The sequence below is a fragment of the Telopea speciosissima genome, chromosome 9 (genome assembly GCF_018873765.1).
Source record: "Telopea speciosissima isolate NSW1024214 ecotype Mountain lineage chromosome 9, Tspe_v1, whole genome shotgun sequence".
NCBI classification, from domain to species: Eukaryota; Viridiplantae; Streptophyta; class Magnoliopsida; order Proteales; family Proteaceae; genus Telopea; species Telopea speciosissima.
Genome location: NC_057924.1, coordinates 61,939,214 through 61,952,910, shown reverse-complemented (window position 1 = coordinate 61,952,910; position 13,697 = coordinate 61,939,214). Strand labels below are relative to the sequence as shown.

The 13,697-nt window shown below is 41.9% G+C and overlaps 1 protein-coding gene across 3 annotated transcripts in view; it reads right to left on the bottom strand.

Moving 5' to 3' along the window:
- Positions 1–1,834: 1,834 nt before the first annotated feature.
- LOC122639285 overlaps positions 1,835–13,697 on the bottom strand; it is a 28,475-nt gene continuing 16,612 nt past the window's right edge. For 2 of the 3 annotated variants that reach the window (XM_043832103.1, XM_043832102.1), the window contains 3 exons: positions 3,160–3,282; positions 2,757–2,844; positions 1,835–2,198 (listed from right to left, as the gene is read on the bottom strand). In XM_043832103.1, coding sequence (XP_043688038.1) covers positions 1,996–2,198; positions 2,757–2,844; positions 3,160–3,282 — 414 coding nt within the window. In that variant the 3' untranslated portion in view covers positions 1,835–1,995. The remainder of the gene's footprint in view (positions 2,199–2,756; positions 2,845–3,159; positions 3,283–13,697) is intronic. The other variant, XM_043832104.1, reaches the window with a different exon arrangement.

Genomic DNA, 13,697 nt, shown 5'->3' with positions numbered 1-13,697 from the left:
TTTTCTTAGTATATGAAAAGAATCAAAATTTGACTCAAACTAGACAAATAAGTAGAGAAGAGTGCGGCGTATTCAATTCAAGACTTATCATAAATAAATGGATTCCAAGTGTGTTTGGTATGTATTCTTGAAATACAACCCTAATTTGCAATTGGGCAAACAACATCAAAGTAATAAAAACATCATTAGCATTATAGATCAAGAAACTCCTTTGGACACTTTCTACATCATGGACGACCTAGGGTTTTAGATCATCACCTTATACCATTATTGGCTGCAGAACTACCCACAATCAAGCCCTTCTTCCATGTTGATGCTTTGATTGTGCCAGTCGAACCGAAATTGCCCGGCTTTTTGCATTAGGTATCTCACCACGGATAGAGTCGAATTCTCAAAAACTTGAGTTGAAGGATTTCATCCGCCATCCGATATGCAGATGGGGTGGGTGTGACATTGCCGGTGTTTGACCCGACAGAGGAGCTAGAGAAGGTCCGAATGTGTTACTCCAATTGCTAATTGTTATTGCATGAAACACCATCTAGTGATGGAGAGGAATCATCGTAACGTTGTAGAAGAGCTAACAAAGTCTGGAACATTTCCCCAAGAGGTATTCCCACTCCTTAAACATGCTCAACAATTGGGTTTCCAGGTCTTTCAAATCCTGAAGGATCGATGGGATCGATGCTCTTGCTTGCACATGATATGACCGTATAAAAACTTCATATATGCTTGATATGTCAGTATTTGTCAGTGTTAATGTCTCAATGACAGGAACCTGTTTAAAGTTTTAAAGCAGATTTCCAATGGACACTGGAGGGAAACAATATCGATCCGGTCGTCATGTTTATGATCAACCCTAATTTGATGTGTTAGGTTGAAAGCTCCGGAAGAGTATGGATCAAATATGCCAGACATGTCATGACTCCACTGGTTTTATAACGACAATGTTCTATTGGAAACTGATACAGTTCTGGACTTCTTGTGCTTCTAGCTGTTTCACTACTTTTGCTGAATAGAAGAAGAGGAAGATGAGAATCACTCTCTCTCTCTCTCTCTCGCACAAGGTACTGCGCCCGCAACAATACCCCCAATTGCATTGCACTGCATGGTATCCAATCCATCTACTTCACCACCTTTTTCCAAGTGAATTTGTTGATCCGAAGGTCCTATAACATGTCCCTCAGTATTACAAACCTCTGCACCTCAAAGTCCATTTATCAGATGCACTGGTCATTTGCCCATTTAAGGGCAATTAATAGCTGCATGGTTTCAGGAGCAATATCTACGATGAGCCACAGAGTCGTTCATGTCTAAATAGTAACCTTGGACATTTCTTAAAATAACCGTTGCACCGTGTTTTAAAGTGGCATTTGAACCACCATTTCCTGCATTTGTGCTATCAGAGAAGACACTAAAAAGGCCAATTGGTGAGACTCACGGTTTCTTGCTCCATCCCACGTCTAACAACAGTAGTTGCACCATCTTCACGCATCAGTAATTATAGAGATGACAAACCTGGGCTGGAGAGTTCTAACACTAGTAAATTCAAATCAAGAAACCCCACTTGGGGCATCCACATGACGATTTGGTCTACGATTTCAGCACAGGAGATCTCAATAAGAACTCAGTTGTGGTCATTTGCCCATTTATAGGGAAAAAGTGAACCTGCACGCTTGCAAAAACTCCCCAGATTTCCTCTTTCGTTGTGTGTAGAAAGTGGCTGGGTATAATGAAAAATTCAGAATTCACTATCAAAAATAGGAAATAATGGCCGAGTTTGAATGTACCTCAACATACAGCAATTTTTTCCTCCAGCTTCTACACACAACAGGTATAACACGAACACATTTTGAACACACAATATTTACTTCAGAGACAATTCTCCCCATTTATGATACATACGAAATTTACTATAATCTCCACATACAATCAAGCAAGAACTCTGTTGTAATAATTCATGGCAGAAGGATCAGAAATGAGCAGATCTACAGACCATTACTTGGCTGCCTGCATTTGTGCCTGATAACCCGGTGGTTTGCTTTGACTCACCGCTGACATCACACGTAGTCGACTTGCTATTTCTGTGAATGATGGACGAACCACAGGATCAGGGGCCCAGCACTGCTCCATCAACCTTCTCCATTCAGGGTCACAGTAGCTTGGCACAGGTGGCCTCAATGTGTTATTCACAATACCTCCTGCACATGGTTCTTAAATCATTAAATCTGTAAATAATTCCAGCAAAATAACTGCTACATCACAAGATGGTTTACAAGGTAGCAGATCCACAATGCTGAAGAAGGATTTAACCAAATGGATAAACGCATAAAAAAGGGGGGCTTGTCCATTCCACCATATGTGACAATATGAAAAAGTATCAGTTCAGGTCTGAGATCCAACCCAGTCCATCCAACCCTGTGGCATCAGGATTTTAACATGTGATTCAATTTGATACGAGCGTCGTATCTGGTTTTACTCTACTTGGTTACATTTGAATCCAAATCAACCTCAGGTACTATCAATCTAGAGGATCTGACTTGAATCTGGATCCAAAATCCAAGTTAGATACAGTTCTAGATATAGATCACAGCATGCCAAGTTTTAATAGAACAAATCATACCAGATATGGATCTGAACCATTTCATGCTTTGCAGGTGGAATCAATTTATCCAGATTTCACATAGAGCACCATCCAACTAAATTGATGGCTCAACCCAAATATCATAAGAAGATAGGGAAGGTTATTAGAGAAATACCTATAATTGCACCATAGTGCATATTTGCGTAAGGCTCCTCACCTGTGAGTATCTCCCACAAGACAATTCCAAATGAGAATACATCAACCTGCCATCAACAAAAGCTGAAGCGTTAATGATAAAACATATGAAAGCAAAAAAGGTTTGGGATGAACACGAACAACTAAAATTCTCACACCCAGCCAAATTTTATCTGACAAGTTAACTACAGAAAAAGTTGAATTGCCCAAAGCCTTTTTCATTAGCAGATTACTAGAGGAAAGCAGGGATGGAAAATATTCTCCACATAAAGGCCAGCATTTCCCAGAGTTACAGGGAACTTGGATCAGCCAACTCTCTCTTTTTATTTATTATCCCCCTTAATGCCTTTAGGATTACCCTTTGAAGAAGAATGGCAGCTTACCTTCTCAGAAACTTTACTACTACTGCCATTCAATAGCTCTGGAGCCATCCATGGTAGGGTTCCCCTTACACCACCAGAAACCAAGGTATTTCTCTTAATCTTTGACAAGCCAAAATCACCTACCTGTAAGACAACAAAAATTATCACTCTCAGTTGTTTCTCTGTAAAAATTCAATAAAGAAAGACATAGCATGCATTACTACGCTATCAACATTCACAAAGTATAAAACTTTTACAGGAACTATAGCTATTAAACCCAGACCAACCGTCAGCCAGCCGAGGGGTCGAGCTTAAGGTCATTCAGGTTCGACTTCTGGATGGATCAGGATAGACTCATGACATCATAAATTAAATATTTAATATAATAAACTGAATACATAAGAGCAAATTACTTTCTTATCGAATAAAAAAAAAGGGAGAAAAACAATAATAGAACAAAAATCAAATAAAAAGCATCTAAAAATAATCAAAAAATAACTTAAGCAAAGCAAATATCCACATAAAAAAATATACAAGGAAGAAAGAAAACAATAAAAAATGAAATCTCACATTAAATCCTCATATAACATAAACAATAAAAGTGTTCCCATTTTATCAAAATCAAATTCATCAAGGACCCATTTGGATAGCAAGAAGCATGGGGTGGGCTAGTTGTGGGGATGGGTCCCACATGTAGTCGGGTGGGATAACAGGGCAAGGGAAGTGAAGGGAGAATCACTGGGGCATCCCACCCTGTATAGTTTGGTTGGGTGGGAATGTTTGAGAGAGAGTGTGTGTGTGTGTGGAGAGGAGAAAATGCAGTTCAGGGCGGAAGAGGGATCGTATGAATCGGAAGAATTATGCAAAAATCTGGAAGGGATAAGAGGCATTGTAGATCACGAGACGAAGAAAAGCAATGGCGCCGAAGAAGAGTATAACTTCCTCAGGTGGTTACGTTTTAATTCCCAAAATTCCCTACTCTCCCTATTCTCAGTCCAATCAACCCTGCTATAACTATTTGTTGTCCCTGAGAATTTCACCACTGATAGACCCATCCAAGACCTTCACTCGACCAGGGTTTCACCTCTTGCAGAGGCCTGGTTGGAGAGGTATCAACTTTCTCCTACCAAGCTTTACTCGTCCAGCTTCACGCTCCGTCTCAATTCCCTTTTATTATGTTAGCAAACCTTTCTTCCTAACCTGTAACCCATAGCTCCAACTCATCCATAACCTTTTCTTCCCTAATTTAGCATTTGGCATTAAGCCTTATGTTATGTAATTGTGATGTGGTTTCCTACTTCATTTGACCCCAAATCTTTGTTTTAAATTCATCATAAAAGATTCTCATTTATGTCAAGAGCTGTCAGTGTATACAAATACAAGAGGAAGAGCAAAGATCTAATGGGGTGCTGGGCCATCGCCCGTTGGGTCGGGAATGGAGATCGTCGGCTTGCTACACCGCCCTTCTGGTCCTGCCTCGGGCAACGATTGCAGTGCATATGTGAGAGAGAGAATAGTGAAGAAACCCATTTGCACCAGAGCTGTGAAGGACACACAGCTATCGCCATGGCTAGGGTCTTATTTGCATTCCCATCACCATGAAATCTGCAGAGCTTGAGCAATGGCATGATGGACGATGTTTGAACAGTGAGAGAGAGAATTGGAGGGTGCAGTTGTAGTCCGCAGATCTGGGTGATGTCTGAGTGGAACTCAAAGATGTATGTGATGTCCGAGCAGTGCTTCGATCTCCTGAAATTCTTTGACTGAAGATTTAAGGTCTGGGTGATGTCCAAGCAGCCGATGAAGCTCGCATGCAGGCACAACATGAGCACACACAAACACACACACACACAAAAGAGAGACAGAGGACCATTGCAAGTTTTCCTCGTCTCCCCACAAGAGTCCCGGACTTTGAAGGGGGATGGCCAGTGGGGTGGAGAAAAAACATGACCGACAAGGAAAGACTTGCAGAGCTTGCCTGAGAAATTTCCCATCCCTGGTATCCAAACACCTCATCTTCCCATGTTTTTGGGAATGTTAGACAACTTTCCCTCACTGTTTATTCCCACCCCACCAAAAACCCGTGTCTCCAGACAGGGCCCCAAAAGAAAACCCACCACCTAACCAGTGCACAAGAAACAGAAATTGGGAAATAAGCCTAAAGATCCATGAGATTGATGATAAAACATGAAATGGTTTCCATAACGATATAACCTATAAGGAAGTAGTTTCAGCTCTTCGCTACAAGCGGTGTTCCCACCTTCCTCAAAAGAAAACCCAAACATAATTTTTTTTTTTGTAGGAAAGGAAAGAGGCATGTTTCCCACACAGACATCTTGTCTACTATAAGCAGCGTCTCTTTTTTTTCTTTTTCCTTTTTTTTTTTTTTGGGGGGGGTGGGGGGTGGGAGGGGAGGGAGGGGGCTTGTGAATATGTTGTCCATGTTAGCCATTGGTTAATTTTTGGATCAATCTTACTTCTCCGATGTTGTCAACTTTAGGCTATGAAAATTGTTTGGAGAAGTCCAATCTATTACAGAGATACTGAGAAAACAAGGCGAGAAAAGCCCATACATGGAGGGTACACGGTCAAGATATGTGAATTAATTAAACATGAGGGCTTTATACTTAAAAGAATACAATAAAATTCAGGTGTCATGCCATCCTAGAATCTCTTCTCTAGTCCATATTAATTTTCTTTCTCTTAATTGCTACTCCTTGCATTCTCAAAGCAATATCCCTCTCACTCCCTGGCCTGTCTTCAATTACCTATTCTCCTTCCCCCCTCCCCCCCTCTTACCCTCAATGTTTTAGCTCTCAATGCCCCATTTATCTATTTTAATACTTCACATTGGTCTCTGAGAAACCTTAAACTGACAATTGTCCCTCACATCATTACTCCCCAACTCTTTACATCTCATTGATTTCTTTCAATACCTTCCCTGGGTTTTCTTCTGCCTCCCATTTCCTCAAAATCTCTCATTTACTCCTTGCTAAAATAACCACCACTCTAATATACCTCTAACTTCAGCATAATTCTACTTCTTAACTCCGCACCAGTAGTTTTGACCTTAAGATGTACAGATTTAGACTTCTATCTAATTCCAGTCACTCTTCGGTCTCCCTCTGCTTAATCTAAAATTAGATAATCTCTAATGCATGATGCTCAATAGGAAGCATGTTGCAAAACACTTTTCATAACATGGCACATTCTATCAAATTAGCATTGATTTACTAGCATATATTTTGGATCTCCCAATTTGTCCCTTTAAACATATAATACCTGTTAAGAGGACCAGATTTAGAACTCGATGCTTGGATAATTAATCCATCCCAAGCACATTCTTATTTATAAGAATAATTGAATAGTAAAATATGTACATGAGCAATGTGGGACTAAACCACATAATACAAAAACTAACAAAATAACAAAGAAAAGGTCCAGAATACCCCCACGGTATTCTGGCCATATATCTAACACTCCCCCTCAAGTTGGAGCATATATATCATGCATGCCCAACTTGACTAAGATAGGATGAAACAGCTTGCTACTCAGTCCCTTGGTGAACACATCAGCCAGTTGATCAGTAGACTTCACAAAAGGAACACAAATGAGGCCGGCCTCAAGCTTCTCCTTGATGAAATGTCGGTCAACCTCCACGTGTTTAGTACGATCATGCCGACAGGGTTATGAGCAATGCTAATGGCTGCTTTATTGTCACAATAAAGCATCATGGGAAGATGAATAGCAATACCGATATCCTGTAATAATCCTCTAAGCCACGAGTTCACAAATTCCTTGGGCCATCGCACGAAACTCGGCTTCAAGATCGGACCTGCCACAACATTCTCGCTTCTTGCTACGCCATGTGACAAGGTTCCCACCAACAAAGGAACAAGAACCGAGAGATAGATTTCCTGTCAGGAGAACCAGCCCAATCGGCATCAGTATAGGCCTCAATATTAAGGTGACCCGTGGGAGATAGAAGGATTCCCTTTCCGGGAGCGACTTCAAATATCTCAAAATACGACTGACCGCATCCATATGAGAGGAATAGGGATCATGCATGAACTGGCTCACCAAACTCACAAAGAATCGCAATGTCGGTCGTGTGTGAGAAAGGTAGATTAACTTGCCCACTAACCGATAAATACCCTTGTCAACAGGCTCACCCTCTTTCTCCCTAAGTTTTGTAGTAGCTTCCATAGGAGTATCCAAGGATGACACCTAGCAGCCCGTGTCGTCAATAGATCAAGGACATATTTTCGTTGAGAAAGAAAGATGCCCTTTGAAGAGCGAGCAACTTCTATCCCTAGAAAATATTTCGGAGGACCAAGATCTTTGACCTCAAATTCACGGCCAAGGAGGAGCTTCAAATCCCGATAGCATCACCATCATTACCAAGTGACCACAATATCATCCACATAGACTATGAGAAGAGTTACCTTGTCACCAACTCGTCCTGATAAACAAAGTGTGATCAGCATTACTTGCCTATAACCTCGCTGAAATCATAGTCTTGTGAAATCGCCAAACCATGCCCTAGGTGATCTGCTTTCAGCCCATAAAGTGCACGCCGGCCTGAGACCTTGCCCTTGGTCCTGTCATCGAGAAAGCCTGGTGGAATGTCCATATATACCTCCTCCTCAAGCTCCCCATGGAGGAAGGCATTCTTGACATCTAACTCGTTGAAGATCCCACCCAAGATTTATAGCACAAGATAATAGCACCGGACGGTGTTGAGCTTCGCCATCGGTGCAAAGGTCTCCGATAGTCAACTCCATAAGTTTGAGTGAACCCTTTGCAACCGACGTGCCTTATATCGATCCACGTAACCATCACCTTCTCGTTTGACCACGAAGACCCATCTACATCCAACCGGTTTCTTTCCTGGAGGAAGAGTCACAAGCTCCCATGTATTATTTTTATGTAGTGCTCTCATTTCTTCCAACATTGCCGCCTTCCACTTTCCATCTGTAGATGCTTCCTCGCCAAGTTTTAGGAATCAAAAGAAGAAAGAGAGGATACAAAAGCACGAAAAGATGGAGAAAGAGAGCTATAAGAAACAACACGAGATATGGGATGTAAAGTACAAGTCCTAGTACCTTTGCGGTCAGCAATAGGTAGGTCGGATGAAGAGGGATTACCAGGAGATGGAGGATCTGGATCTGGAGCCGGCAATTGGATGGGTATTGGTGCTAAAGGGGATTGCAACTGCCCTCTGTTGGTTCTGCCCCTCGTGTAGGTGAGTATGTTGGAATTGTCAATTCTCTTCTGAAATGCACCAATAGTTCTCTGGACTGGAGTCAGCTCCCCCTGAAGAGGAACATTAACAACACTATTTTCTATGGTCTCCCCCTGTAAAGGATTCCCATTAGGTGAGGGAGGAACAGCCGGAGGAGTTGGGACATCATCCAAAGGAGGTTGGGCATCAGTCAAAGGAGGCTGGGCAGCAGCCAGAGGAACCTCTAGTGGAGGAATCTCAAAGGGCACATCTTCACTAGAACTCTCCCCTTGAAGAGGTGGTGAAGAATAATAAGAAAGGGTCTCATGGAAAACAACATCCATACTCACCAAGGTACGACGGGAAGGGGGATGGTAACACTTATAACCTTTCTGGGTTGGAGAATAACCCAAGAAAATACAACGGAGCCCACGAGGCTCAAGCTTGCCTGGAGATCTGGTATCCCTAGCATAACACACACACCCAAATACTTTGGGAGGGACAATAAAGGAGGAATGACCCAGTAAAATATCAGAGGGGGTACGGGAATTAAGAACCCGAGAAGGGAGCCTATTGATAAGATAGGCGGCAGTGAGAACCGCATCCCCCCCCAATATTGAGAAGGAACATTCCTCCCAAACATCAAAGCCCGGGCCATTTCCAACAAATGACGGTTTTTCCTTTCTGCCACACCATTCTGGGCAGGGGTATCAACACAACTAGTTTGGTGAATGATGCCATGATCAGCCAAATATTTTTGAAATTGTGATTCAGTAAACTCGGTTCCATTATCACTTCTCAATATTTGGAGAGTAGCCTGGAACTGAGTTTGAATCAGCTTATGAAAATGCTGAAAACATGAGAAAACCTGATTTTTAGTGTGCAAAAGATATACCCAAGTGTTCCGAGAATGACAATCAATAAAAGAGACAAACCAGCGATGACCAGAAATAGAGGGCTTGCGACTAGGGCCCCAAACATCAGAATGTACCAAATTAAAGCAAGAAGAACTCCTTTTATTTGAAATAGGATAATTTGAACGTGTCTGTTTGGCCAGAACACAAGCCTCACAAAAAAAGTCATCCTTAGTATGTAGGGTGACCAAACGAGGAAATAAATGAGCTAAAATTCCTAAAGGGGGGTGACCTAACCGAGAGTGCCACTGGTAAAGTTCAGAAGAGACCAAGGAGTTCTGATGCAGCGGAGAAGGCAAAGGTGGTGGAGAGAAGCGACCGTCATCAAGCAGGTACAAGCCACCATGCACTTTACCCAATCCAATCGTCTTCCCAGAGGCCAGATCCTGAAACACACAATGAGAGGGAAAAAAAGTGACTTTGCAGTTAAGATCACGAGTAATACTACTAATGGAAAGAAGGTTAGTAGTAAAATTAGGAATATGTAAAACAGAAGACAAAGGAAGAGAGGAAGTGCAGTTGATGAGTCCTTTTCCAGATATTGAAGAAAGGGACCCATCAGCCACTTTGACCTTATCTTTCCCAGAAGTGGGAGAATATCTGTGAAACAGACTAGAGGAACCGGTCATATGATCTGTAGCTCCAGAATCTATGATCCAAGGATGGGAAGCCACAGAAGCACAATGACCTACAAATGGAATACCTGACCGGGCAAAGTGTGAACCTGAAGGAGCTGAGGAATTGGCAGTAGCTGATGTAGTAGAGGCAGCAGCAGCGGAAGTCCTGAGCATACGAAGGAGGGCCTGTAGATCATCCCGGGATAGACCAGGTGAGCAGGAGTTGCGAATGATCCTCGATCGATGGGCCTTGGTCTTTGTCTTTATCTTTGTCTTGGCAGCCCTTTTAGTTTCAAAATCAGCGGGTTTCCCATGAAGTTTCCAACACTTCTCCTTGGTGTGGTAAGGTTTGTGACAAGACTCACAAACAACGACTCGTAGTAGAATCACCAAGAGAAGCAATGCCACTAGGTGTAGGAGTGGCAGGGGCAGCACTGAGAGCTGATCCGTCCAAATAGGAGGGTGCAACATGGCAGCCCTACGGTTTTCTTCGAGGAGACGAGGGCATAGGACTGCTCAAGTGTGGGAAAAGGCTTGACCCAACACTTGAACCCGAATCTGATCATACTCCACATTTAATCCTCGCTAAGAAATCATAAACCCCGATCTTGTCCATGTGTTGCTTATAAGAAGTAATATCTCACTGCATGTACTGGGTGAAAATCGGAAAAATGGTCCAATTGTTGCCAAAGGCTGCGCAAGGTAGCATAGTATTTGGAGACTGTCAATTCTCCCCGAGTAGTGTGAAGGACCTTCTTCCCGATTTCATATACTCGGGCATCATTGCCAAGTGTCCATAAGTCTCTGCAAGCAGCCCAAATTTCGAGGTCGTATCAAGAAGAAGAAAATTGTGTTGTAGATCCGTAACCATAGAACCAATCAAGTAGGACATAAGAACTCCATTGTTGGCAAGCCACTTGTCTTGAGCAGCCCCAACCTCGTAGGGCATAGGAGTGGATCCCCTAATATGACCAAGAAGGCCACGGCCAGCAATGGCAAAGGAGGCGACCTAGACCAAAGTAGGTAATTGGTGCCATCCAACTTGATTGGATTTGGAGAGAAAGTATGATACTCGGTTTGCTGTTTCCATCACCAACATAAGTAGCAATCGAATCCATAGAGTCACCCATGGAGACAAGTGAAGAATCCCAAATCGGAGAAGAGGGCTGTTGTGAAGAGAAAGCCAAGAACACCTCCAAGTTAAGGGCTGAAACAAGGATGAAAGCCCTCTAATAATAAAGGAATAAGTGTCTCCAAGAATCAGCAACAGAAGAGAAAACCTTGAGATCGATATTTTCGTGGTTTTGAAAAAACCCGAAATTGCTGAAATCGATAAGATGATATGAGGCCTGGAAAATGACTGTGTGAGGCTGAAATTGCAATAAGTACACTTGAACAGATGTGAAGCACTCCTCAAAAAATCAGAATTAATCGATAAGTGGAACCCCAAGATCGACAATTGTCAGGGTTTTGAAAAAAACCCTGAAAGTGTGAAGAGATATCGATCTTGAGGGCTGGAACTTGATGTAGCTTGATGTAGGTGCTGGAATACTGATCTGCCGCAGGTCTGAAGCTCCAATATAGTGAACAAAATCCTTGTAATATAGTGTGAATCTGTCCAATGAAGGCTGAAGTCTTCAATATTCGCAGCAAAGGAGTGCAGCACCTTATCGATCAATTCTTCATATCATGGGATGAGGTAAAGGAGGGCAGCAGCTGGATCAATTGATCACCTCATCAGTGCTGCCCTATGGGACAGAGAAGAACAAAACGAAACAAAGGGAAGAAGAGAAGAAAAGAGAAGAGAAAGGGAGAAAGATCGAGAATTAGAGAGGGAAGGAGATCGTGGATTGCAATCTGAGTTCTAATCCAGCTCTGATACCATGTTAAGAGGACCAGATTTAGAACTCGATGCTTGGATAATTAATCCATCCCAAGCACATTCTTATTTATAAGAATAATTGAATAGTAAAATATGTACATGAGCAATGTGGGACTAAACCACATAATACAAAAACTAACAAAATAACAAAGAAAAGGTCCAGAATACCCCCACGGTATTCTGGCCATATATCTAACAATACCTTTCCATCAATCTCGAAAAAAATCATGAACGAGATCATCTCCCTCAAAATCCTTCTGATGACCAAAGTTTATACGTGGACAACAAATGAACAGATGTTCAATCTTACAGTATCTTATCCATGCATTATAGAAGTACTGATGTCTCCAGGGAGATCCTGGGTAATGTAGTCCTAGAATAGGTGATAATCCTACTAGGAGCCAATTGGAATCAAGCTTTGGTTAAGCCTGCTGTTTAGGGCTGATTAGGGGCTGTTTTATGGCAAAATTAGGGTTTAGGATGGGAATTTGGGAATGGGGTTTATAGGGTTTTAATCTGCAGGTTTAGAGGGTCATTATGGTATAAAAATATCTGGATTTGGTTAGGTTTCAAAATTCTGCAGATTTAGGGTTAGGGTTCCGGGTTTTTAAAATTAGGAAAATAGCCAAAACGGGGTTTACGAGGGATTCAGGGGCAGGGCTTAAGGTCGAGTCTTAGAGGGACTAGGGGAAGGTTCGGCTGCAGCAGGGAGGTTTTCTCGATGGCTGAATATGTCCCAGCAGAAAATTAGGGTTTTTTAGGGTTTAAAGGATAAGAGGGATTTTAGGGTTTGGCTGGACAGAATGGGCAGCAAGTCTGGTCGAGTGGGGGAGATGGTATGGGAAGGCTGTGCTCTCATTTTGGTGTAAAACAGAGGTAGGATGATGGCTGGATAATGCCTAGATGATCTAGGGTTTTGGAACTTCAAATAGAAAAACAAGAGGGATCGAATGGGGGAGGGAAGGAAACTAAAAACAGAAATTTAAATCTCAACTTACTATAGGATTCCACCGGCAGCAAGTTAAGGGATGAAGGATGAAATCACCTTCGAAGAGAGACCCTCCCAGCCATCACGGCGTAAGGAGTCGCAGGATTCCACCCACCCTTCCACCTTGATGTACCCACAAGGATGCAAACACTCTTGAAGAGCAAGGAGTAGCAGCAGCAGTCAGCCAGCAGCAGAAAACAGTCTTTTAATTCAAATTTCAATTGTGGGGGAGCCTCCCACGATCTCTTATATTTCTAAGAAGGCCATAGGCCAATTCCTACTACAAATTAAATGCCTTTCCTTCACAAAAACGTGGAAGGGAGAGGTTTAAGTCTAATTAATTACTTAAAACAGTATAATGACTTAACTACCCCTACTAACTTAAAAATAAAAGAATCTAACTTAGAACAATTAACTTAAGTGAAGATTCCATACTAGCCAATAGGATATAAGAACCAATTAGCCAATAGGAACATTTCACTTAAATTAGACCAATTGAACCAATTGGATGCAACCAATTTAAGCCGGTTCAATCTAAAAAACATAAAAATAACTAAGTATGGAAAAATAGAAATCCTAGCCTACGGCTCCCTATTTAAACCCTAAGTTTAGGGTTTCTTCTTCTTCTTCTTCCTTCTTGGAGCTGCATCACTGGGTTTGAGTCTTCTTGTTTATTCCAAGCAAAGATGTGTGTTCTCTATTCGACTTTAATAATACTCTATTTGATGTACCTTCAGACCACATCAAACACTCCAGCTTCGCATGTGCCTTGCTTAACTCACTCTTATATATAGAAATTGTTATTAGACAACACATTTAGAAACCCAAGATACATAAGAAAACCAAGACATATGTCATTTCAACCTTAAATTACAAAGAGGAAGCTTTGAAAAGTAAGAGAAACAAACGCTAAATTTCAAATGAGAAATTCATA